The 27,436-nt window shown below is 42.6% G+C and overlaps 1 protein-coding gene across 1 annotated transcript; it reads right to left on the bottom strand.

The window, feature by feature from the left end:
* On the bottom strand, positions 1-27,093 carry LOC117521359 (protein disulfide-isomerase TMX3-like). The gene is made up of 4 exons (XM_034182649.1): positions 26,999-27,093; positions 866-923; positions 492-534; positions 1-219 (listed from the first exon to the last, which is right to left on the bottom strand). The coding sequence occupies exons 1-4, from the start codon at positions 27,027-27,029 to the stop codon at positions 1-3; spliced, it is 351 nt and encodes a 116-aa protein (XP_034038540.1). The 5' UTR covers positions 27,030-27,093.
* Between the last annotated feature and the right edge of the window lie 343 nt (positions 27,094-27,436).

Raw genomic sequence — 27,436 nt, forward strand, 5'->3', positions numbered from 1 at the left:
TCACCCAGGGAGTAATTCAGTGTAGAACCAACACTGTTCATAAGGTTGTCGGTTCATATCCCAGACAGATGTATAATTTATGACGTGGAGCTCACCAGTGTTGATGGTGGCATCAATTTTACCCACATAGACCAGAGAACCCGAACTCCTCAGCTCCAACCCGATCTGATGCCACACTGGATCCAGCTGTTTACAGAATGAACACCAGGGGGCGTAGAACTGCACAGAAAAGTAAGTGAGCATTAAATTAAATTGAACTCGGTTTAATGTCTTCAATTGTTTATGTTAAAACTGAGTCATTGCAGTTTTTTAACTGTAGACTGAAGAAACAATCAATTTCAACATTAAATTTGTTTGCTGTTTTGGTGTCTGTGTCACCTCACTGAACATAAGGGTTCAGATTTGTTCTAGTTTTTTTGTTCTTGTTCTAGACCTGATCCTGATCCTGAACACAGAAACCTGTCCTAGGAATGGTCTCTGCTGGAACATACGTTGATGAGCCAGATATTATCCGCTGTTCGTGTCTTCACAAAGCTAAAAACAAACAGACAAAAACCAATAAAACACAAATATGTTCACAACTATAACACACAGCTGCCATTAGAGCGGCACTGAACAATTAAAACAAAAATAATTCACCATAAAGATGAATTCTTCAATGATCAAATGTATGGAGGCTCATGAGGGACAAAGTAATGGCAGCTCAGCCCAGAATAACCAATGAGATGACAGAAAACTACTGTAGACACACCCCCTCACTGTGTGTCAGGATGGAGAGCATTTAAGCAGACGAGTGCAGACCCAGAATCACAGGCTCAGATTATAACATCCAAACAAGCACAGACCGAAAGGCGGAATCACTTACGAGTTGTCAAGCTCATCCACGAAGGCTGAAACCCAGACCACCGTGAGCCGGAGAACTGCTGAAACAAAGAACAAAAGAAATGGGGTTCCACAGGGGTCTGTCTTAGGCTCCCTGCTTTTCTCCCTTTATCTAGCACCCCTTGGGCCAACCTGGTCTCACGGCAAGTCGTGATTCAGCAGCACAAAATATACATTAATCTATTGGTTTGTGATATTGTGACGAAAAGCGCCTCATTTGTGTCACGGCAGCACAAATTCATTCTAATTCATTCCATGATGGCTGCACAAAATTTAAAGTGAAGCAGGGGGGTCAGGGTAGTTATGGTTAAGGTTGGGGGAAGGAGTAGGGTTAGTAATAGTGAGTTTAAAAAAACACCCTGTCACGAAAATTTGACTAATTTCATGACGGGAGCACGAAAAAATAAATGTGAGACTGGGCTGCTCGGACATATATTGCGGCATTTTTGGGATTACCTTTCACTGCTATGCTGATGATACTCGGTTATACATGCCAATAACTGCTGGTAATCTCATCCACATAAAATCCTTAGAAGATTGCGTTGCAGCAGTGAGAAGTTGGATGTCTAGAAACTTCCTACTTTTAAACTCTGATAAGACTGAAATGATGGTTCTTGGTCCAGTGAGACATCGACATCAATTTGACCAGTTAACACTCAGCCTCGGCTCGTGTGTCATACATCACACTGACAAACTGAGGAACCTTGGGGTAATTTTTGATCCTTCGTTGTCCTTTGGCCTCCACATTAGAAATATTACGAGGACTGCTTTGTTCCACCTGTGAAATATAGTGAAGATTCGTCCCATCCTGTCTATGGCTGATGCTGAGACCCTGAGCCATGCGTTTGTCTCTTCTAGATGGGACTACTGCAATGTTCCATTTTCTGGTTTACTGCAGTCCAGCATTAGGGCTTTCCAACTGGCTCAAAATGCTGCAGCCAGAGTTTTGACACGAAGCAGAAAGTTTGACCACATTACACCCATTTGGCATCTCTTCACTGGCTTCCTGTCCCAGTGAGTGATTTTAAGGTTCTGCTACTAGTCTATAAAATTGTTCATGGACTGGCACCTCCCTACTTAACTGACCTAATAAGCGAAGTGCACATCTCAGGCCGTGTGGTGCATTATGGGTATGCTAAATTTTTCAGCTATCAATCCACATTCAAAGACAGTGGAAAGCAGCGAGGAGTGCCATGATTTGGATCATTTCAACTGCTGGAAAGTTGACAATTTAAAGCGTTTTTGTAAGCTCTGTGGATTGCCTGTTACAACCAGGACTGCATATGGCAGTAGAGAGAAACAGAAAGAAGAGCTGGCTGCCCTTGTGTGTGCTGCATCGATACAGAAACTACCGTTGGTGCCAACAAAGGAAGAAGAGAGAGCTGCTGTCAAAAATGATGACCAGTCCTTGTTGATAGTTGGAGATAAACAAATTTCTGCCCCCTTGAAGGCAACTGATGGATGGTTAGATGAAGTCCAGGGTCTGAAACTGTGGATATTGCAGAATATTTGCTAAGCAGGGATGAGAAATCGTTACTCTGTCGGCTTCGTAATGACGACAATGACAGTGGGTCTCGCATATAACCTCTTTGGTGTCACGTTTGCTTTGTTTATAGAACATGTCAATATTGCAATATTATGCACCACGTCATTCGTGGTGTGACATTACAGTCATAAGCCGATGCATGAAAACGGCGCCATCAACCACATTATAATTTGGCACGGTTTCAGGATATTGACAAAATAAATATGTGCAAGAAACTTACAACTTTAGTTTATCTTTTACATCCGTCTGGATCTTTCTTTTCTGTGGGGAAATTGTGTAGAATGAACAGAGGTTTATAACCACATTTCTTCTTCTTTCCGTTTTTGCGTGGACTCAGTGGAGCTTTGCAATCGTGTGTTTTTAGCCACCTTTCAAGCCTATAAATTCCGTTTGAGCATTTGGAAACAGCACAATGCGCCCCTGTCATTATTGTAGATTTGGATTCTATGTACCCTGTAAGCAAGCAAGCAAGAGAATGATCTCTTGCTTGCCTCTACTGGTGGTTGGCTCTCACTGCGGTATTGTATCACTTCCTGTTCCGGAGCACAGCGGTGTTATTCTGTATCTGTTAGCTGTTTAATCTGCGCAGTTAGATTGATCTAGTTATCTAGATTACGATTTGTTTCCCAGTGTAATCTTTACGTGCCTTAACTAAAGCACTCCTTCTGCTGAATCACCTCTAAATTATTTACACATTATTCACTTTGCGTGTTTTTAGGAATCCGCTAGCTTAGCGTAGCTACTAGCTCTTAGCCGATTTAGCATGGCGGCTTCTCCTGTCTCTCCCGCACTTTTCTGCTCTGGGTGTGAAATGTTTAGTTATTCCTCGGCCTCCTTTAGCAGTAATGGTACTTGTAATAAGTGTAGCTTATTCGTAGCTTTGGAGGCCAGGCTGGGCGAATTGGAGACTCGGCTCCGCACCGTGGAAAATTCTACAGCTAGCCAGGCCCCTGTAGTCGGTGCGGACCAAGGTAGCTTAGCTGCCGTTAGTTCCCCCCTGGCAGATCCCGAGCAGCCGGGAAAGCAGGCCGACTGGGTGACTGTGAGGAGGAAGTGTAGTTCTAAACAGAAGCCCCGTGTACACCGCCAACCCGTTCACATCTCTAACCGTTTTTCCCCACTCGACGACACACCCGCCGAGGATCAAACTCTGGTTATTGGCGACTCTGTTTTGAGAAATGTGAAGTTAGTGACACCAGCAACCATAGTCAATTGTCTTCCGGGGGCCAGAGCAGGCGACATTGAAGGAAATTTGAAACTGCTGGCTAAGGCTAAGCGTAAATTTGGTAAGATTGTAATTCACGTCGGCAGTAATGACACCCGGTTACGCCAATCGGAGGTCACTAAAATTAACATTAAATCGGTGTGTAACTTTGCAAAAACAATGTCGGACTCTGTAGTTTTCTCTGGGCCCCTCCCCAATCGGACCGGGAGTGACATGTTTAGCCGCATGTTCTACTTGAATTGCTGGCTGTCTGAGTGGTGTCCAAAAAATGAGGTGGGCTTCATAGATAATTGGCAAAGCTTCTGGGGAAAACCTGGTCTTGTTAGGAGAGACGGCATCCATCCCACTTTGGATGAAGCAGCTCTCATTTCTAGAAATCTGGCCAATTTTCTTAAATCCTCCAAACCGTGACTATCCAGGGTTGGGACCAGGAAGCAGAGTTGTAGTCTTACACACCTCTCTGCAGCTTCTCTCCCCCTGCCATCCCCTCATTACCCCATCCCCAAAGAGACGGTGCCTGCTCCCAGACTACCAATAACCAGCAAAAATCTATTTAAGCATAAAAATTCAAAAAGAAAAATAATATAGCACCTTCAACTGCACCACAGACTAAAACAGTTTAAATGTGGTCTATTAAACATTAGGTCTCTCTCTTCTAAGTCCCTGTTGGTAAATGATATAATAATTGATCAACATATTGATTTATTCTGCCTTACAGAAACCTGGTTACAGCAGGATGAATATGTTAGTTTAAATGAGTCAACACCCCCGAATCACACTAACTGTCAGAATGCTCGTAGCACGGGCCGGGGCGGAGGATTAGCAGCAATCTTCCATTCCAGCTTATTAATTAATCAAAAACCCAGACAGAGCTTTAATTCATTTGAAAGCTTGACTCTTAGTCTTGTCCATCCAAATTGGAAGTCCCAAAAACCAGTTTTATTTGTTATTATCTATCGTCCACCTGGTCGTTACTGTGAGTTTCTCTGTGAATTTCAGACCTTTTGTCTGACTTAGTGCTTAGCTCAGATAAGATAATTATAGTGGGCGATTTTAACATCCACACAGATGCTGAGAATGACAGCCTCAACACTGCATTTAATCTATTATTAGACCTATTGGCTTTGCTCAAAAAGTAATGAGTCCACCCACCACTTTAATCATATCTTAGATCTTGTTCTGACTTATGGTATGGAAATAGAAGACTTAACAGTATTCCCTGAAAACTCCCTTGTGTCTGATCATTTCTTAATAACATTTACATTTACTCTGATGGACTACCCAGCAGTGGGGAATAAGTTTCATTACACTAGAAGTCTTTCAGAAAGCGCTGTAACTAGGTTTAAGGATATGATTCCTTCTTTATGTTCTCTAATGCCATATACCAACACAGTGCAGAGTAGCTACCTAAACTCTGTAAGGGAGTTAGAGTATCTCGTCAATAGTTTTACATCCTCATTGAAGACAACTTTGGATGCTGTAGCTCCTCTGAAAAAGAGAGCTTTAAATCAGAAGTGTCTGACTCCGTGGTATAACTCACAAACTCGTAGCTTAAAGCAGATAACCCGTAAGTTGGAGAGGAAATGGCGTCTCACTAATTTAGAAGATCTTCACTTAGCCTGGAAAAAGAGTCTGTTGCTCTATAAAAAAGCCCTCCGTAAAGCTAGGACATCTTTCTACTCATCACTAATTGAAGAAAATAAGAACAACCCCAGGTTTCTTTTCAGCACTGTAGCCAGGCTGACAAAGAGTCAGAGCTCTATTGAGCTGAGTATTCCATTAACTTTAACTAGTAATGACTTCATGACTTTCTTTGCTAACAAAATTTTAACTATTAGAGAAAAAATTACTCATAACCATTACAAAGACATATCGTTCTCTTTGGCTGCTTTCAGTGATGCTGGTATTTGGTTAGACTCTTTCTCTCCGATGGTTCTGTCTGAGTTATTTTCATTAGTTACTTCATCCAAACCATCAACATGTTTATTAGACCCCATTCCTACCAGGCTGCTCAAGGAAGCCCTACCATTATTTAATGCTTCGATCTTAAATATGATCAATCTATCTTTGTTAGTTGGCTATGTACCACAGGCTTTTAAGGTGGCAGTAATTAAACCATTACTTAAAAAGCCATCACTTGACCCAGCTATCTTAGCTAATTATAGGCCAATCTCCAACCTTCCTTTTCTCTCAAAAATTCTTGAAAGGGTAGTTACAGCTAACTGATCATCTGCAGAGGAATGGTCTATTTGAAGAGTTTCAGTCAGGTTTAGAATTCATCATAGTACAGAACAGCATTAGTGAAGGTTACAAATGATCTTCTTATGGCCTCGGACAGTGGACTCATCTCTGTGCTTGTTCTGTTAGACCTCAGTGCTGCTTTTGATACTGTTGACCATAAATTTTATTACAGAGATTAGAGCATGCCATAGGTATTAAAGGCACTGCGCTGCGGTGGTTTGAATCATATTTGTCTAATAGATTACAATTTGTTCATGTAAATGGGGAATCTTCTTTACAGACTAAAGTTAATTATGGAGTTCCACAAGGTTCTGTGCTAGGACCAATTTTATTCACTTTATACATGCTTCCCTTAGGCAGTATTATTAGACGGTATTGCTTAAATTTTCATTGTTACGCAGATGATACCCAGCTTTATCTATCCATGAAGCCAGAGGACCACACACCAATTAGCTAAACTGCAGGATTGTCTTACAGACATAAAGACATGGATGACCTCTAATTTCCTGCTTTTTAAACTCAGATAAAACTGAAGTTATTGTACTTGGCCCCACAAATCTTAGAAACATGGTGTCTAACCAGATCCTTACTCTGGACTGGCATTACCCTGACCTCTAGTAATACTGTGAGAAATCTTTGGAGTCATTTTTGATCAGGATATGTCATTCAAAGCGCATATTAAACAAATATGTAGGACTGCTTTTTTGCATTTACGCAATATCTCTAAAATCAGAAGGTCTTGTCTCAGAGTGATGCTGAAAACTATTCATGCCTTTATTTCCTCTAGGCTGGACTATTGTAATTCATTATTATCAGGTTGTCCTAAAAGTTCCCTAAAAAGCCCTTCAGTAATTCAAAATGCTGCAGCTAGAGTACTGAGGGGACTAGAAGGAGAGAGCATATCTCACCCATATTGGCCTCTCTTCATTGGCTTCCTGTTAATTCTAGAATAGAATTTAAAATTCTTCTTCTTACTTATAAGGTTTTGAATAATCAGGTCCCATCTTATCTTAGGGACCTCGTAGTACCATATCACCCCAATAGAGCGCTTCGCTCTCAGACTGCAGGCTTACTTGTAGTTCATAGGGTTTGTAAGAGTAGAATGGGAGGCAGAGCCTTCAGCTTTCAGGCTCCTCTCCTGTGGAACCAGCTCCCAATTCAGATCAGGGAGACAGACACCCTCTCTACTTTTAAGATTAGGCTTAAAACTTTCCTTTTTGCTAAAGCTTATAGTTAGGGCTGGATCAGGTGACCCTGAACCATCCCTTAGTTATGCTGCTATAGACGTAGACTGCTGGGGGGTTCCCATGTTGCACTGTTTCTTTCTCTTTTTGCTCTGTATGCACCACTCTGCATTTAATCATTAGTGATCGATCTCTGCTCCCCTCCACAGCATGTCTTTTTCCTGGTTCTCTCCCTCAGCCCCAACCAGTCCCAGCAGAAGACTGCCCCTCCCTGAGCCTGGTTCTGCTGGAGGTTTCTTCCTGTTAAAAGGGAGTTTTTCCTTCCCACTGTAGCCAAGTGCTTGCTCACAGGGGGTCGTTTTGACCGTTGGGGTTTTACATAATTATTGTATGGCCTTGCCTTACAATATAAAGCGCCTTGGGGCAACTGTTTGTTGTGATTTGGCGCTATATAAAAAAATTGATTGATTGAATTGATTGATTGTATGCTTCGCTTAAGGCTTAAAGCCTTTGAAACAATCCCAGTAAGCCTCAACTTTCACAGTCTGCTAATGCTACCGTATACAAAATTCAGTGATATCGGTGTGTGTTTGGTAGCTGAAATTTTTTACCCCGTTTGACTCATGCATGCACAGATGCGTTGCGCACTTCTCTTATTAAACCCTACATACCGGCCTGGGCTTTGTGTTCTCAGGGTGCAGGACTACTTAGTGTCCCTAGGGTGAATAAGAAGTCTGCAGGTCATAGAGCTTTCTCTTATCGTGCCCCTGTTCTGTGGAATGATCTCTCTGTGTCAATAAAACAGTCAGATTCTGTGGAGACTTTCAAGTCCAGACTTAAGATGCACTTATTTTCCCTTTCGTATGGCTAGCATACTGGCATAGTATGTTGCTATGCTTTTTTACTCTTTTTAATTTATTTCAGTAGGAAACGGAGTGGGCCGCAGCCTCAACTTTATCTAAAGTCTGGTGAAGGTTAGGGCTAGTGGCCGGCGATCACCTTAATATTCTCTTTGCTTTCCTGTCAATTTAATGCTAATGAATTATACCTTAGATGTGGCTTTTCCAGCCGACTGATTCTGCTCTTTTTTCTCTGTCCGAGGTACAGAGGTAAATTCACGGGATTGGTGTCTATGGACAGTGGGATGCTGGACTGACCACAAGATGCCACACCTGAAGCTGATGCAGCAGATGTTTGATTTCCCTGTTGACAGTTTCTTCAGCTTTGTAAAACTTTGCCAAACCTTGTAACTGTTAGAATGGCCTAAGCAGAGGGTCGACCCTTTGAGTCTGGTCTGCTTGAGGTTTCTTCCTCAAATCATCAGAGGGAGTTTTTTCTTACCACTGTCACCTGTGTTCTTGCTCTGGGGGTTGGTAAGGTTAAACCTTACTTGTGTGAAACACCTTGAGGCAACTTTGTTGTGATTTGGTGCTATATAAACTAAATAAATTGAAATTGAACGAGGGTCACAAAAAGTGAAACCCAGACCACCATGAGCCAGAAAACAGCTGACACAAAGAATATTTGCTCATTTTGAAATGAATGCCTGTTGAAGCTTTGTCGGTGGAATTCTTTCCCATTCTTGCTTGATGTACGACTTCAGTTGTTCAACAGTCTGGGGTCTCCATTGTCATATTTTGCGCTTCATAATGCACCACACATTTTCAATGGGCGACAGGTCTGGACTGCAGGCAGGTCAGTCTAGTACCCGCACTCTTTTACTACGAAGCCACGCTGTTGTAACGTGCAGAATGTGGCTTGACATTGTCTTGCTGAAATAAGCAGGGACGTCCCTGAAAAAGACGTTGCTTGGATGGCAGCATGTGTTGCTCCAAAACCTGGATGTACCTTTCAGTATTGATGGTGCCATCACAGATGTGTAAGTTATCCATGTCATGGGCACTAACACACCCCCATACCATCACAGATGCTGGCTTTTGAACTTTGCACTGGTAACAATCTGGATGGTCTTTTTCCTCTTTTGTCCAGAGGACACGACGTCCATGATTTCCAAAAATAATCTGAAATGTGGACTCATCAGACCACAGCACACTTTTCCACTTTGTGTCTGTCCATTTCAAATGAGCTCGGGTCCAGAGAAGGCGGCGGCGTTTCTGGATGTTGATGTTTGGCTTTCATTTTGCATGGTAGAGTTTTAACTTGCACTTGTAGATGTAGCGACGAACTGTGTTAACTGACAATGGTTTTCTGAAGTGTTCCTGAGCCCACGCAGTAAGATCCTTTACACAATGATGTCGGTTTTTAATGCAGTGCCGCATGAGGGATCAAAGGTCACGGGCATTCAATGTTGGTTTTTGGCCTTACTGCTTACATGTAGAAAGTTCTCCAGATTCTCTGAATCTTCTGATTGTATTATGGACTGTAGATGATGGAATCTCTAAATTCCATGCAATTGAACGTTGAGAAACATTGTTCTTAAACAGTTGGACTATTTTTTCATGCAGTTGTTCACAAAGTGGTGATCCTTGCCCCATCTTTGCTTGTGAATGGCTGAGACTTTTGGGGATGCTCCTTTTATACCCAATCATGACACTCACCTGTTTCCAATTAACCTGTTCACCTGTGGAATGTTCCAAACAGGTGTTCTTTGAGCATTCAGCAGTTTTCCCAGTCTTTTGTTGCCCCGTCCCAACTTTTTTGAAATGTGTTGCAGGCATCCATTTCAAGGCTCAGACCGCCTACAAGAGGAAGTTGGAGGAGTAGCTCCAACACCAGAACATCCGGGGGGTGTGGAGCAGCTTGAAGACCATCTCTGGGTTCAAACCCCCTCCCAAACAGGCAGAAGGTGACCATCAATGGGCAAACGACCTCAACAAGCACTTCCTGAGGTTCAACACAACCCTTCCTCTTCCTCCCCCTGCTCTGTCTTCTGTGCCTCTGCCCAGTATCCTCCTCCCCCTCCTTACACTTCCACTCACACCGCCACCACAGACTGCTTCATCCCCAGTACACATCCCGGCACCAGTCAGACCTCCTCCCCCTCCTCCACCCCTACCTTCCCCCCCACCTGCTCTCTACTCTTCACAGCAGATCAGGTCAGGAGTCAGCTGAAGAGGATAAAGAGCAAAAAGGCAGCACGCCCAGACAAGATTAGCCCGAGGCTCCTCAAATCCTGCGCAGATGAGCTGTGTGGGGTCATGGAGCGGGTCTTCAACCTGAGCCTGAAGCTGAGGACGGTGCCACACCTCTGGACAACGTCATGTGTGGTCCCAATGCCCAAAACACCGCACACCAAGGACCTCAACAGCTTCAGGCCAGTGGCACTTACATCCCACCTGATGAAGGCCCTAGAGCGCCTCGTCCTGTGTCACCTCCGCTCCACGGTGAGCTCTGCTATGGACCCACAGCAGTTTGCTTACCAGCCTGGCATTGGAGTGGAGGACGCCATCATCTCCCTGCTGCACCGCTCACTGTCCCACCTGGAGAGGCCCGGCAGCACTGTGAGGATTCTTTTCTTTGACTTCTCCAGCGCTTTCAACACCATCCAGCTGCGGCTCCTGAGGGACAAGCTGGTGATTGCAGGAGTGGACGAGGATCTGGCTGAGTGGGTCCTGGACTACCTCACAAACCAGCCCCAGTTTGTGAGGACCAAGAACTGCCTGTCTGACCTCCTGACCTGCAGTGTGGGGGGCCCCCCAGGGGATGGTCCTCGCGCCCTTCCTCTTCACTCTTTACACTGCAGACTTCAGACACAACATGGACAGCTGTGTCCTGCAGAAGTTCTCTGATGACTCCACCCTGATTGGACTTATTATGGACGACGATGAAGCGGAGTACAGAGGACTAACACAGGACTTTGTGGACTGGTGTCAGAGGAACCACCTCCTCATCAACGCGGGGAAGACCAAGGAGATGGTGGTGGACTTCAGACGCTGCCCCACTACACTCCCCCCAGTGAACATCCAGGGAAGGGACATTGAGAGAGTGGACTCTTATAAGTACCTGGGTGTTCATCTGAACAACAAACTGGACTGGACTCACAACACGGACGCACTTTACAGGAAGGGTCAGAGCCGCCTCTACCTCCTGAGGAGGCTGAGGTCTTTTGGAGTGAGGGGGCCACTCCTGAGGACCTTCTATGACTCTGTGGTGGCATCTGCCATCCTGTACGGTGTGGTCTGCTGGAGCAGCAGCATCACAGAGAGGGACAGGAAAAGGCTGGATAAGATCATCAGGAAATCCTGCTCTGTCCTGGGCTGTCCTCTGGACTCTGTGCAGGAGGTGGGGGACAGGAGGGTCCTGGCTAAACTTAAATCTATGCTGGACCACGAGTGTCACCCCCTGCTGGACGTTCTGTCTGCTCTGGAGAGCAGTTTCAGTGACAGACTCATCCACCCTTGCTGTGTGAGGGACAGATTCTGCAGAACGTTTCTCCCGGCTGCTGTCAGACTGTACAATGATCAATGCTAGTACTGTAGTAACCATAGCAACCAGGACAATAATCATGTCACTACCTGCTGTATTTATTAGTGCAATAATTTAACTTATGGTGCAAACTTAAGTCACTTTACCTACTATATTTTTTTAACCTGTCCATATTGTAAATATCAGAGTAACTTGTCGTACATTTCACGCTGAAGTCATTTTATCTGATCACTCTCACATCCTGACAGTGTACATCATCCCGGCAGTGCAGCATTGAACTGAACAATGGTAGCCTCAGCTTTACCCGGCACTCAGTGCTTTTTTTAGTTCTTGTTTTTTAAGAGATACTTGTCTGTTTTATTTCATGCCCTTCTGTCTGTTCCTACTGTTCTATGCTGCGATGTGACACTGAAATTTCCCCATTGAGGGATGAATAAAGGCTTTTCTTATCTTCTTATCTTAAAATGAGCAAATATTTGCACAAAAACAAAGTTTATCAGTTTGAACATTAAATATCGTCTTTGTGGTGTATTCAATTGAATATACAACCCCTGGCAATAATTATGGAATCACCGGCCTCGGAGGATGTTCATTCAGTTGTTTAATTTTGTAGAAAAAAAGCAGATCACAGACATGACACAAAACTAAAGTCATTTCAAATGGCAACTTTCTGGCTCCAGATTTGCATTTAGGTCACACACTGCTTGCTGAGATGCAACAGCAGGCACCTGAGAAAGAAAAGCAGATGTGGTTAAACAAAGGAGCTACGTTCGCAAATGATTTGTACTTATGACCACAAAAGAAACCCATATTGCCAAAAAATATGTTTGAATGGGCAGCTATCATGAGCCATGGCATGATGCATGTCTCATCAGGGGGTATGTTATCGCAATTACAATCTATTTTTTGTCTTTATGGGTTTGATGCATATGCAAAACAGCATTGTAGAGCATGCATGACATGTGCAAAACACAATTCACAAGGCAATTTGAGACCCCAAAGAGGCAAATTTCCAACACCACAATATCCCTTTCAAGTGATTCATATGGATTATATACAGTTGAGTAAACATGAAGGGAAGGAATTTTGTTTAGTCATAATTGATGCCTTCTCAAAATGGGTAGAATTGTTCCCCACAAAACATGCAGATGCACTTACAGTGGCTAAAGCATTGTGCAAAGACATCATTCCATGATTTGGAATACCAGAAACAGTCTATTCAGACAATGGAGCGCATTTTGTTAATACAATAGTGCAATATGTAGGAGAAGCACTACAGATTAATCTCAAAAATCACTGTGCTTATCATCCACAAAGTGCCGGATTAGTGGAAAGGATGAATGGGACAGTAAAAAACAGACTTAGGAAGACAATGGAGGAAACAGGCAGACCATGGACACATTGTATAGATTTAGTGAAGATGTACATAAACATAACTTGTACCACGGGTTTGACACCTTATGAAACATTGTTTGGAAGAAAATATCGACTACCATATTATGGGCAAATTTGGGATGTACCTGAGGAAGCCAATTTGGCAGATTACATGAGGAAGATGTTAGAAAGACAACGAGGGAGAGTTTCAAACACTGATGATCCCATTTCTCCACAGGATGACCCTAAAGTGGTACCTGGAGACTGGGTGTTGATAAGAAGCATCAAGAGAAAACACTGGCATTCACCTAAGTGGGAAGGGCCCCATCAAGTACTACTCACAACACCCACAGCTTTGAAAATTGTGGAAAGAAGTACATGGATTCATTTAACACATTGTAAGAAAGTGATCTCTGTAAACCCAGTGTAAGTACGGAAAGTGAGCAAGTCTGATAATAGTGTGTGGCTCTGGTGTTAAGATCCAGAGCTGACACGAAAATCAGCAGAAGCAATTACAAGCCACTGACCAGAAACTCAGGACACTGACTTTAGGGAGATCCTGACTATGGGGCGCCATACACCATTGTGGATGAAAATAGCATTGTGCTGCTGGGCATTAGCGTTGGGGGCCATAACAGTCACTATATCAATCAATCAATCAATCAATTTTTTTTTATATAGCGCCAAATCACAACAAACAGTTGCCCCAAGGCGCTTTATATTGTAAGGCAAGGCCATACAATAATGATGTAAAACCCCAACGGTCAAAACGACCCCCTGTGAGCAAGCACTTGGCTACAGTGGGAAGGAAAAACTCCCTTTTAACAGGAAGAAACCTCCAGCAGAACCAGGCTCAGGGAGGGGCAGTCTTCTGCTGGGACTGGTTGGGGCTGAGGGAGAGAACCAGGAAAAAGACATGCTGTGGAGGGGAGCAGAGATCGATCACTAATGATTAAATGCAGAGTGGTGCATACAGAGCAAAAAGAGAAAGAAACAGTGCATCATGGGAACCCCCCAGCAGTCTACGTCTATAGCAGCATAACTAAGGGATGGTTCAGGGTCACCTGATCCAGCCCTAACTATAAGCTTTAGCAAAAAGGAAAGTTTTAAGCCTAATCTTAAAAGTAGAGAGGGTGTCTGTCTCCCTGATCTGAATTGGGAGCTGGTTCCACAGGAGAGGAGCCTGAAAGCTGAAGGCTCTGCCTCCCATTCTACTCTTACAAACCCTAGGAACTACAAGTAAGCCTGCAGTCTGAGAGCGAAGCGCTCTATTGGGGTGATATGGTACTATGAGGTCCCTAAGATAAGATGGGACCTGACTATTCAAAACCTTATAAGTAAGAAGAAGAATTTTAAATTCTATTCTAGAATTAACAGGAAGCCAATGAAGAGAGGCCAATATGGGTGAGATATGCTCTCTCCTTCTAGTCCCCGTCAGCACTCTAGCTGCAGCATTTTGAATTAACTGAAGGCTTTTTAGGGAACTTTTAGGACAACCTGATAATAATGAATTACAATAGTCCAGCCTAGAGGAAATAAATGCATGAATTAGTTTTTTCAGCATCACTCTGAGACAAGACCTTTCTGATTTTAGAGATATTGTGTAAATGCAAAAAAGCAGTCCTACATATTTGTTTAATATGCGCTTTGAATGACATATCCTGATCAAAAATGACTCCAAGATTTCTCACAGTATTACTAGAGGTCAGGGTAATGCCATCCAGAGTAAGGATCTGGTTAGACACCATGTTTCTAAGATTTGTGGGGCCAAGAACAATAACTTCAGTTTTATCTGAGTTTAAAAGCAGGAAATTAGAGGTCATCCATGTCTTTATGTCTGTAAGACAATCCTGCAGTTTAGCTAATTGGTGTGTGTCCTCTGGCTTCATGGATAGATAAAGCTGGGTATCATCTGCGTAACAATGAAAATTTAAGCAATACCGTCTAATAATACTGCCTAAGGGAAGCATATATAAAGTGAATAAAATTGGTCCTAGCACAGAACCTTGTGGAACTCCAAAGGGAATGAAAAAGGGAATTGACTATGGGGCAGTAGAGAACATCACAATCAGAACAGGCGAAACTACAAGTGGAAATTCGGTCCGCCGCGTTAAACGATATGTGATTACCTCAAAGGGAGTAACCTGCTACAATCATGGGAGGCAGATACTATGCGGACTAAATCCTTGCGAGGACCAGGAAACATCCTACCAATGGTTTTATGCCTGTTACACCACGCCCAAAATCTATTACGTCGTACAGATACCCTTTTTGGCCCTCAGTCAAGATAGCTGGATTGGTGACCCGGAACGATGGCTGCATTATGATTTTTATATGACTACAGGTTTTCCCCGTGCCAGTCATTGGTGGGGAAATACCTTTCTAACAAATGGCCACTGGGCGCGAAATTCTTATGGGTGGACAGGTGATGCAGTTAATTGGAAAAATATCATATCAAATTTAACAGTTAGCGGCCAAACCAAAACGGTGACATTCACAATAAATTCATTAGCATTCCAGATAAGTAACCCAGTGCATATCTGCCACACATTTGCGCTGTGCGCCCACAAAGCGGGATATGATCCCTGCTGGAAGATTGTGCTGTGTCCACAAACACCAACGTTTCAAGAAACACCGCAGATCAAACAGTATCGGGCGATCTGCTGCCAGGACCGGGGTCTGTAAGAGCAAAGCAGGCTCGGCTACACAAAGGGCCGCTATCGGCAGACGACTGGTTCCTAGTAACTACAGGAATTAGTGGACAAAATAACAATTGGCTTTTAATGGCAGAACAAGCAGGACTAGCTACAAAGAGGGACTGTGTTGTATGTATGGGACCCAGACCTATATTACAGGTAATACCGGCAACATTAACCACAGACTGTCTGTTGACTGTAATGACACAGACATACATTGCAGCAAACAACAATTGTTCTAAGTGGGACAAGATCTATCCATTGACCAAATTGACTAAGATTAAACCTTTATTTTCAAGCAAAGTTGGGCATGCTAACCATACATGTGTAAACTTGACAGGGACAAGTAAGACTTTGGGTAGCTTAAACCACACTGCCTGGTGTAAGAATGTGGTCCATAGTAATTCCACATTCAAACCTGTCAGTAGGAGTGATGTATGGTGGTGGTGTGGTGATAACAGACTCTTTGACAGACTGCCAAGAAATGTGTCAGGTTATTGTGCATTAATATCATTATTGTTACCGGTTAAAACTATACCCATGACACCTGAAGAAGTCATGACATATACAGCCTCTCTCGTTCCTGAAGACTGGCAGAAAGGCATAACCAGACATAGAGTAAAAAGAGATTGGAAAGGAGTGGGAGATCCAACATATATTGATGCGATAGGAGTCCCCAGAGGAGTGCCTGACGAGTATAAACTGGCTGATCAAATAGCAGCTGGATTCGAATCCTCCATCTGTTGGTGGTGTTCAATTAATAAGAACGTAGACAGAATAAACTACATCCACTACAATGTGCAGAATTAGGAAATTGCATGAGGAAGGATTTAAGGCTGTCCATTCACAGTTAGAAGCCACGTCCCTTATGGCCTTCCAGAACCGTATTGCTCTGGATATGTTGTTGGCAGAGAAAGGAGGTGTTTGTGCCATGTTCGGAGAACAATGCTGCACATTCATTCCCAACAACACAGCTGCAGATGGCAGCCTCACTCAAGCCATCGACGGTCTGAGGACGTTGAACAGGAAGATGAAGGAGCACAGTGGAGTAAACACCGAAGGCTGGGATTGGTGGCTGGAAGGGTTGGGAAAATGGAGGTCTTTGATTTCTTCACTATTAGTGTCTATAGCAGTGTTTGCTGCGATTCTGACATTGTGTGGATGTTGTTGTATTCCGTGTATACGTGGACTTATTAATCGAATGATCACAACAGCAATAGGGCCAGGAATGCCCACTTCAGCTACATACCCTCTCCTTGGATCTGAAGCCGAGGACAATGACGAGGATGAAGATGACCACAATGATGACTGGGAGCAAGGAGTTCATGAACTTTTCCCTGACCAAACCAAGTATAACGACCCAGACACCGATGATGATGACAATGATGACATGACCTCTGGGGTGTAAGCCTGTAGAACATACCATGATGAACCTCTTAGTGAAAATCTCGCAAAAGAAGTGCTAAGCTAGGTGATAACTGCTATATATGTTTAACAGGCGATAAACAGGAGGGAAATGTTAAAGATTTATATATATGTTTATCACTGTTAAACATTGTACCTTTGTCTTTGTTCTGTTATTGTGCTGTTATGCACCTGTCTTAAAGTAACCCTGAGAATGTACTTGTTATTCAACTTTGTTTTAGCATGCTGGGGTCAGTCTGAACTGGGAGGTGAAGAACTGGAGGTTGTTTTTGACAGTTGTGAATTTACGACCTTGTGCTGTGCAAGTACAGGAACATTCCAAGCAGATGAAGACAGATGATAAGTACAACAGACGAGCCTGCAAGAATAGGATGTGCTGACCTCCATTGATAAGATTAAGAAAACTGTTTTTCCACGCAGCTGCACTTATTGACGTATGTGTTTGTTTTACTTGAAGAAACTTGTCATGCGCTGTTCTCCCCCCACCCTTAGGACAAGTTTCACAATGTGGGTAGGGCTTTCTCCTAATAAAAAGAGTGAGCATGCGCAGCAGTCCTCAGTGCTCTCAGTGGTACTACGTGTACGGACTGTCTGCACTCCTCGCGAGCTAAATTTGACTTTCTGTCTCACTGGTGTTTCTTGACTCTGTTTGTCTTGTTAAAGGTTTTAAGAATGTTTGGAGGAGAAAATACCCAACATTGACTATGTGATCTGATCACCACTCACTCAGTACTGTTACAAAGAAATTCTACTCACTGACTCGACCTCCTGTCTGTCTTCTTCGGGAAAATCTCGTCAACCAGACGATGCCAACGGCGGTCGACAATTGCAGACACGATCAATCGATCGGACCTTGGCCAAGGATTTTCGTCTGGACTTGACGACCTCTGCCGGACACCTCCGGTGTTGTTGAGATCCCGGACTGAGCCCCCAGTCAATGTTGGGTATTTTCTCCTCCAAACATTCTTAAAACCTTTAACAAGACAAACAGAGTCAGGAAACACCAGTGAGACAGAAAGTCAAATTTAGCTCGCGAGGAGTGCAGACAGTCCGTACACGTAGTACCACTGAGACACTGAGGACTGCTGCGCATGCTCACTCTTTTTATTAGGAGAAAGCCCTACCCACATTGTGAAACTTGTCCTAAGGGTGGGGGGAGAACAGCGCATGACAAGTTTCTTCAAGTAAAACAAACACATACGTCAATAAGTGCAGCTGCGTGGAAAAACAGTTTCTTTAATCTTATCAATGGAGGTCAGCACATCCTATTCTTGCAGGCTCGTCTGTTGTACTTATCATCTGTTCTTCATCTGCTTGGAATGTTCCTGTACTCGCACAGCACAAGGTCGTAAATTCACAACTGTCAAAACAACCTCCAGTTCTTCACTCCCAGTTCAGACTGACCCCAGCATGCTAAAACAAAGTTGAATAACAAGTACATTCTCAGGGTTACTTTTAAGACAGGTGCATAACAGCACAATAACAGAACAAAGACAAAGGTACAAATGTTTAACAGTGATAAACATATATATAAAATCTTTAACACTGGCTTTAAGAAACACTATAAGAAATCAAGAAAAAAAGATTGTGGCAGTCAGTAACGGTTACTTTTTTAGACCAAGCAGAGGGAAAAAAAATATGGACTCACTCAATTCTGAGGAATAAATTATGGAATCACCCTGTAAATTTTCATCCCCAAAACTAACACCTGCATCAAATCAGACCAAATACAAACAACATGGGAATGTTGTTAAAGGCAAACATACTGGTAGACCAAGGAAGACATCAAAGCGTCAAGACAGAAAACTTAAAGCAATATGTCTCAAAAATCGAAAATGCACAACAAAACAAATGAGGAACAAATGGGAGGAAACTGGAGTCAACGTCTGTGACCGAACTGTAAGAAACGGCCTAAAGGAAATGGGATTTACATACAGAAAAGCTAAACGAAAGCCATCATTAACACCTAAACAGAAAAAAACAAGGTTACAATGGGCTAAGGAAAAACAATCGTGGACTGTGGATGACTGGATGAAAGTCATATTCAGCAATGAATCTTGAATCTGCATTGGGCAAGGTGATGATGCTGGAACTTTTGTTTGGTGCCGTTCCAATGAGATTTATAAAGATGACTGCCTGAAGAGAACATGTAAATTTCCATAGTCATTGATGATATGGGGCTGCATGTCAGGTAAAGGCACTGGGGAGATGGCTGTCATTACATCATCAATAAATGCACAAGTTTACGTTGATATTTTGGACACTTTTCTTATCCCATCAATTGAAAGGATGTTTGGGGATGATGAAATAATTTTTCAAGATGATAATGCATCTTGCCATAGAGCAAAAACTGTGAAAACATTCCTTGCAAAAAGACACATAGGGTCAATGTCAATGAGCAGATCTGATTTGATGCAGGTGTTAATTTGGGGGATGAAAATTTACAGGGTGATTCCATCATTTTTTCCTCAGAATTGAGTGAGTCCATATTTTTTTTCCTCTGCTTGGTCTAAAAAAGTAACCGTTACTGACTGCCACAATTTTTTTTTCCTGATTTCTTATAGTGTTTCTTAGAGCCAGAAAGTTGCCATTTGAAATGACTTTAGTTTTGTGTCATGTCTGTGATCTGCTTTTTTTCTACAAAATTAAACAACTGAATGAACATCCTACGAGGCCGGTGATTCCATAATTTTTGCCAGGGGTTGTAGGTTGAAGAGGATTTGAAAATCATTGGATTCTGTTTTTATTTACATTTTACACAACGTCCCAACTTCATTGAAATTGGGGTTGTACTTCAGCAAATCTTGTACTCACAGGCTCATGTTTCTACTGTCAAGCGCCCAGCCCCCTTTGGCGTGGCCCGTTTTGGGGACAGTGGCAAGTGAGGAGTCTGGTACACCTGTCAAACGCAGGTGTCCCTTAAGTTGAGCTCAGGGAGGACAGAAACATATTTTAAAGATCATAGTTCTAATGTTCATGTTTTCATGCAAGGGTTAACTGTTCACGAGTTGGGAGGGGGAGTGAGAGAGAGAGGAAAAAGGAGTGATATACACTAAGCCTCTGTTGCCATCTGGGAATGAGTGTGGGCCAGCCCCACGCAGGCCACAGAGACAGAAACGGAGATCTCCACAGTTTGAGGATTATTTGTTGACCCCTCGAGGGTGAGGGGCTTCATGGGGGGGGCAGTGTAATGATCATAGTTCTAATGTTCATGTTGTCACGCAAGGGTTAACTGTTCACAAGTTGGGAGTGGGAGTGAGAGAGAGAGGAAAAAGGGAGTGAGAGGAAGCAGCTCGGTGTTATGAGGCGTCTTTCAGCGTGAGTTGTGGCTGCAACAGCAACTCTTTTCTATTTTGAGTGTTAAAAGTTCTGGAAGAGAACCATGGTCTTCAGTTGACTTCTCTGCAGCTAGGGGTATTACAATATCATGAAGCAGAAGGACAAAAGCTCACTTGAGCTTGATTTTCACCATGCCTAACATCCAGATGGCTTCCGTCTGGCTACTCTAACATACAGGCCTGATTGGAGGATTGCTGCAGAGATGGTTGTCCTTCTGGAAGGTTCTCCTCTTTCCACAGAGGAATGCTGGAGCTCTGACAGAGTGCCCATTGGGTTCTTGGTCACCTCCCTGACTCACGTCGTTCTCCTCGATCGCTCAGTTTAGATGGGTGGCTTGATGGCTCTAGGAACTGTCCTGGTGGATCTGAACGTCTTCCATTTACAGATGATGGAGGCCACTGTGCTCATTGGGACCTTCAATTTCAATTCAGTTTATTCATTTCATGTAGCACCAAGCCATATGGTGTCACCTCAAGGTGCTTCACACAAACCAATAAAAAAAAAAGAAGATAAAATTAATTAAATTACAAAGCACAATTAAAAGATGAAAAGGCACAATAAAACAGTAAAATAAATTAATAAAAATCGCAGAACTATACCATGTCAGTAGCATCTTAAGTCTGGACTTGAAAGTCTCCAAAGAATCTGACTGTTTTATCCAATCCAATCCACTTTATTTATATAGCACATTTAAACAACAGAACAGTTTCCAAAGTGCTGCACATAAAAATGATTATACAACTATACAAAACAATAAACCCACTCAGATACTAATAAATAAATAAACATAAAAACAATAAAACAATAAATAAATAAAACACTAAGCCAAAGACAACAGAGGACCATACAACTCACGCAGAGCTAAAAGCCAGAGAATAAAAGTGGGTCTTCAGACGAGACTTAAAACACTCCACTGTGGGGGCTGTTCGGATGTGGAGAGGCAGAGTGTTCCAGAGTCTGGGCCCAGCCACAGAGAAGGCCCTGTCCCCCCTGGTCTTAAGTCTCGTCCTAGGCACCACAAGCTGGAGCTGGCCCTCAGACCTCAAAGCGCGCGCTGGGGAGTAAATTTGGAGGAGGTCTACAATATATTGTGGGGCCAGTCCATTTAAAACTTTAAAAACAAATAATAAAATTTTAAAATCAATTCTAAAATTAACAGGGAGCCAGTGCAAAGACGCAAGAATGGGTGTAATATGTTCATGTTTTTTGCTCCCAGTTAAGAGGTGTGCAGCAGCATTCTGGACTAACTGCAATCTGTGAAGTGTATTTTGATTAATTCCATAAAAAAGTGAATTGCAGTAGTCCAGGCGTGAAGAAATAAAAGCATGCATGACGCGCTCCAAGTCGGAAAAGGATAAAATTGATTTAATTTTGGTTAAAAGACAAAGCTGATAAAAGCTGGATTTAACAACTCCCTTGACCTGCCTGTCCAGTTTAAGATCAGAGTCCATAATGACGCCAAGGTTGGTGGCTGTGGGCTTCATGTGTTGACTGAGAGGGCCCAGGTCTAATCGAACTGTGGAACCAACACTGGGCCCAAACACAATCACCTCGGTTTTGTTCTCATTTAAGCTAAGAAAATTTTTGAGCCAACCAAGCCTTGACGTCTTCCAGGCACACAAGCAAGGGTGTCAGGGGGCTGCTAGAGTTTTTCTTAATAGGCAAATAAATTTGAGTATCATCTGCATAAAGATGATAAGATATGCCATGTTTTCTAAACACCTGACCTAACGGGAGAAGGTATAGGGTGAAGAGAATAGGCCCAAGAATAGAACCCTGGGGGACTCCACAGTTCAGAGGAACAGAAGACGAGGTGGACTCCCCCAGCCTGACAGTAAATGAACGGCCTGTAAGGTAAGAGTGGAACCAGTCCAAGGCTGTCCCCCTGACACCCACACAGTTCTCAAGAAGAGTTTAAAGAGTTGCATGGTCAACTGTGTCGAAGGCAGCAGTCAAGTCTAAAAGCACCAGAATGGCGGAATCACCAGAATCAGGGACAATTATTGACACAGGGAGATCATTCCACAGAATAGGGGCATGATAAGAGAAAGCTCTGTGACCCACAGACTTCTTATTCACCCTAGGGACACAAAGTAGTCCTGCACCCTGAGAAGGCAGAGCCCGGGTTGGTATGTAGGGTTTAATTAGGTCAGCCAAATAGGACGGTGCCAGTCCATGAATAATTTCATAGGCTAGTAGCAGAACCTTAACATCTAATCTCACTGGGACAGGAAGCCAGTGAAGAGACACCAAAATGGGTGTAATGTGGTCAAACTTTCTGCTTTGTGTCAAAGGTCAAAGTTTGTGTCAAAGTTAATTATGGAGTTCCACAAGGTTCTGTGCTAGGACCAATTTTATTCACTTTATACATGCTTCCCTTAGGCAGTATTATTAGACGGTATTGCTTAAATTTTCATTGTTACGCAGATGATACCCAGCTTTATCTATCCATGAAGCCAGAGGACACACACCAATTAGCTAAACTGCAGGATTGTCTTACAGACATAAAGACATGGATGACCTCTAATTTCCTGCTTTTAAACTCAGATAAAACTGAAGTTATTGTACTTGGCCCCACAAATCTTAGAAGCATGGTGTCTAACCAGATCTTTACTCTGGATGGCATTTCCCTGACCTCTAGTAATACTGTGAGAAATCTTGGAGTCATTTTTGATCAGGATATGTCATTCAAAGCGCATATTAAACAAATATGTAGGACTGCTTTTTTGCATTTACGCAATATCTCTAAAATCAGAAAGGTCTTGTCTCAGAGTGATGCTGAAAAACTAATTCATGCATTTATTTCCTCTAGGCTGGACTATTGTAATTCTTTATTATCAGGTTGTCCTAAAAGTTCCCTAAAAAGCCTTCAGTTAATTCAAAATGCTGCAGCTAGAGTACTGACGGGGACTAGCAGGAGAGAGCATATCTCACCCGTGTTGGCCTCTCTTCATTGGCTTCCTGTTAATTCTAGAATAGAATTTAAAATTCTTCTTCTTACTTATAAGGTTTTGAATAATCAGGTCCCATCTTATCTCAGGGACCTCGTAGTACCATATCACCCTAATAGAGTGCTTCGCTCTCAGACTGCAGGCTTACTTGTAGTTCCTAGGGTTTGTAAGAGTAGAATGGGAGGCAGAGCCTTCAGCTTTCAGGCTCCTCTCCTGTGGAACCAGCTCCCAATTCAGATCAGGGAGACAGATACCCTCTCTACTTTTAAGATTAGGCTTAAAACTTTCCTTTTCGCTAAGGCTTATAGTTAGGGCTGGATCGGGTGACCCTGGACTATCCCTTTGTTATGCTGCTTTAGACGTAGACTGTGGGGGGGTTCCCATGATGCACTGTTTCTTTCTCTTTTTGCTCTGTATGCATCACTCCGCATTTAATCATTAGTGATCGATCTCTGCCCCCCCTCCACAGCATGTCTTTTTCCTGGTTCTTTCCCTCAGCCCCAACCAGTCTCAGCAGAAGACTGCCCCTCCCTGAGCCTGGTTCTGCTGGAGGTTTCTTCCTGTTAAGAGGGAGTTTTTCCTTCCCACTGTTGCCAAGTGCTTGCTCACAGGGGGTCGTTTTGACCGTTGGGGTTTTTCATGATTGTTGTATGGCCTTGCCTTACAATATAAAGCGCCTTGGGGCAACTGTTTGTTGTGATTTGGCGCTATATAAAAAAAAAGTTGATTGATTGATTGATTGATTGAAAGGTCTGGTTACAGCATTTTGAACAAATTGGAGAGTCGTAATGTTGGACTGCAGTAAACCAGAAAATAGAACACTGCAGTAGTCCAATCTAGAAGAGACAAACATATAAATCAGGGTCTCAGCATCAGCCACAGACAGGATGGGAGGAATCTTCACTATATTTTGCAGGTGGAAGAAAGCAGTCGTAGTAATATCTCTAATGTGGAGGTCAAAGGACAACGTAGGATCAAAAATTACCCCGAGGTTAATCACTTTGTTCGTGTGATGTTTGACACACAAACCCAGGCCTTCAAAGCAGCAGAAATGTTTCTGTACCCTTTCCCTGATTTGGGCCTCGAGGCAATCCTGTCTTGGAGGTCTACAGACAATTCCTTTGACTTCATGCTTGGTTTGTTTTTGCAAATTTTTAATAAATTTGCAAAAATCTAAAAAAACAAAACAAAAACAAAAAAACTGTCACACTGTCATTATGGGGTATGGTGTGTAGAATTTTTTGGGGGTGGGGGGTGGATTTTATCCATTTTGGAATAAGGCTGAAACATAAAAAGTGGAAAAAGTGAAGCACTGTGACTAGTTTCCAGATGTACTATGCAGTAGTGTTCAGAATAATAGTAGTGCTAAAAAGATTAATCCAGGTTTTGAGTATATTTCTTATTGTTACATGGGAAACAAGGTACCAGTAGATTCAGTAGATTCTCACAAATCCAACAAGACCAAGCATTCATGATATGCACACTCTTAAGGCTATGAAATTGGGCTATTAGTAAAAAAAAAAGTAGAAAAGGGGGTGTTCACAATAATAGTAGTGTGGCATTCAGTCAGTGAGTTCGTCAATTCTGTGTAACAAACAGGTGTGAATCAGGTGTCCCCTATTTAAGGATGAAGCCAGCACCTGTTGAACATGCTTTTCTCTTTGAAAGCCTGAGGAAAATGGGACGTTCAAGACGATGTTCAGAAGAACAGCGTAGTTTGATTAAAAAGTTGATTGGAGAGGGGAAAACGTATACGCAGGTGCAAAAAATTATAGGCTGTTCATCTACAATGATCTCCAATGCTTTAAAATGGAAAGAAAAAAAAAAAAAAAAAAAAAAAAAAACAGAGACGTGTGGAAGAAAACAGAAAACAACCATCAAACTGGATAGAAGAATAACCAGAATGGCAAAGGCTCACCCATTGATCAGCTCCAGGATGATCACAGACAGTCTGGAGTTACCTGTAAGTGCTGTGACAGAAGACGCCTGTGTGAAGCTAATTTATTTGCAAGAATCCCCCGCAAAGTCCCTCTGTTAAATAAAAGACGTGTGCAGAAGAGGTTATAATTTGCCAAAGAGCACATCAACTGGCCTAAAGAGAAATGGAGGAATATTTTGTGGACTGATGAAAGTAAAATTGTTCTTTTTGGGTCCAAGGGCCGCAGACAGTTTGTGAGACGACCCCCAAACTCTGAATTCAAGCCACAGTTCACAGTGAAGACAGTGAAGCATGGTGGTGCAAGCATCATGATATGGGCATGTTTCTCCTACTATGGTGTTGGGCCTATATATCACATACCAGGTATCATGGATCAGTTTGGATATGTCAAAATACTTGAAGAGGTCATGTTGCCTTATGCTGAAGAGGACATGCCCTTGAAATGGGTGTTTCAACAAGACAATGACCCCAAGCACACTAGTAAACCAGCAAAATCTTGGTTCCAAACCAACAAAATTAATGCCTCGCAGATGTGAAGAAATCATGAAAAACTGTGGTTATACAACTAAATACTAGTTTAGTGATTCACAGGATTGATAAAAAAGCAGTTTGAACATAATAGTTTTGAGTTTGTAGCTTCAACAGCAGATGCTACTATTATTGTGAACACCCCCTTTTCTACTTTTTTTTTTTACTAATAGCCCAATTTCATAGCCTTAAGAGTGTGCATATCATGAATGCTTGGTCTTGTTGGATTTGTGAGAATCTACTGAATCTACTGGTACCTTGTTTCCCATGTAACAATAAGAAATATACTCAAAACCTGGATTAATCTTTTTAGTCACATAGCACTACTATTATTCTGAACACTACTGTAAGGTCTAACCTTACTAACCCCCAGAGCAAGAACACAGACAATGGTAAGAAAAAACTCCCTCTGATGACATTGTTGAGGAAGAAATCTCAAGCAGACCAGACTCAGGAGTGACCCACTGCTTGGGCCATGCTAATTACAAGGTTTGTACAGATTGCACAAGAGTTTTACAACAGAAGAGCAACAAAAACAGAGTCCTTAATTGCAAATACAATCAAGCCCATCTTGGGTCTCTCATATATTGGTGAACATATCCAGCAGCAGTCGGCTGCAGACCAGGACGTCTGGTCAGCGGTGCAACAGGTGTGGCATCCCGAGGTCCGTCCGGTGTCCTGGAGTTCAGGGTCAGGATCAGTCACTGGTGTCGTCAGTGCCACGGTAGAGAGAAAAAGAACAGAATCGGTGGACCAGAAATAACTGCACCTGGCATTAATTCACCAGCAGGAAATCAACAAGGAAGCAGAGAGAAAACTGAACCAATCGTCACTAACAGAGCCAGAATTTAGATGAAGCGAGGCCGAGACCTGCTCTGTTGCTAATAAAATGAGTTCAAGGGACAGGAAACATAGATCCAATCAGCAATCCAGATTTAGTTTGTTGATCAAGAACATCAAGAGTAAACACATTTTCCTCAACATGGAAATAATTGATCCATTAAATAAAGCATTAAATGTCAATGAAGCATAATTCAGATTTGTGTGAAAAATTAAAAATTATTGGAGATGCTTTTTGGTTTTAGTAACATTAAAATATTCATTTTTCAAAGTCATTTTTGTTTCTGAAAGACATTTTTTCCAAGTTGCCTCAAAGACGGACTGTTTGCATAATTATTGTTCTGTATAAAGTCTCTCAGTGAGGAATAATAAGTCTGTCTGTGTAGATGAGAGTTCCGTGAAGTCAGCTGTATGGTGTCAAGGTAAAGTTTTTGGGACCTACCTGAGAGGACGACCTTCATGCAGATGGACATGTTGACTGAACAACCAGCTGCAGATTATCTGAGCCCTAATCCATTAACCAGACTAATCCAGACTCATCACACCGGGGACCTGATCCTCACTGTGGACACTTACTGACATGTCTTTTTATTACCATTAACATCTCGTTTGTAAACTACGAGCAGAAACTGATTTCAAGATTCACCCATCAATCCCCCATAATGCACTGCTCAACCACCTATCAAACAAACTAAGGACTTTTTATTTACTTTAAAATATTGATTTATGATGAAGCCTTTCTGATTTCTGCCCCCCCACAAAAGTTTGTGTTTCCTTTGTAAAAAAAAATAGGGTTAATAGAAATAGAAAAAAAATAATTCAGAGAATCAGTTTAAAGATATTTACACGGAGAGGATTTTTTATGTTGTGCAGCTGCTTG

Source organism: Thalassophryne amazonica, chromosome 12 (assembly GCF_902500255.1).
Source record: "Thalassophryne amazonica chromosome 12, fThaAma1.1, whole genome shotgun sequence".
NCBI classification, from domain to species: domain Eukaryota; kingdom Metazoa; phylum Chordata; class Actinopteri; order Batrachoidiformes; family Batrachoididae; genus Thalassophryne; species Thalassophryne amazonica.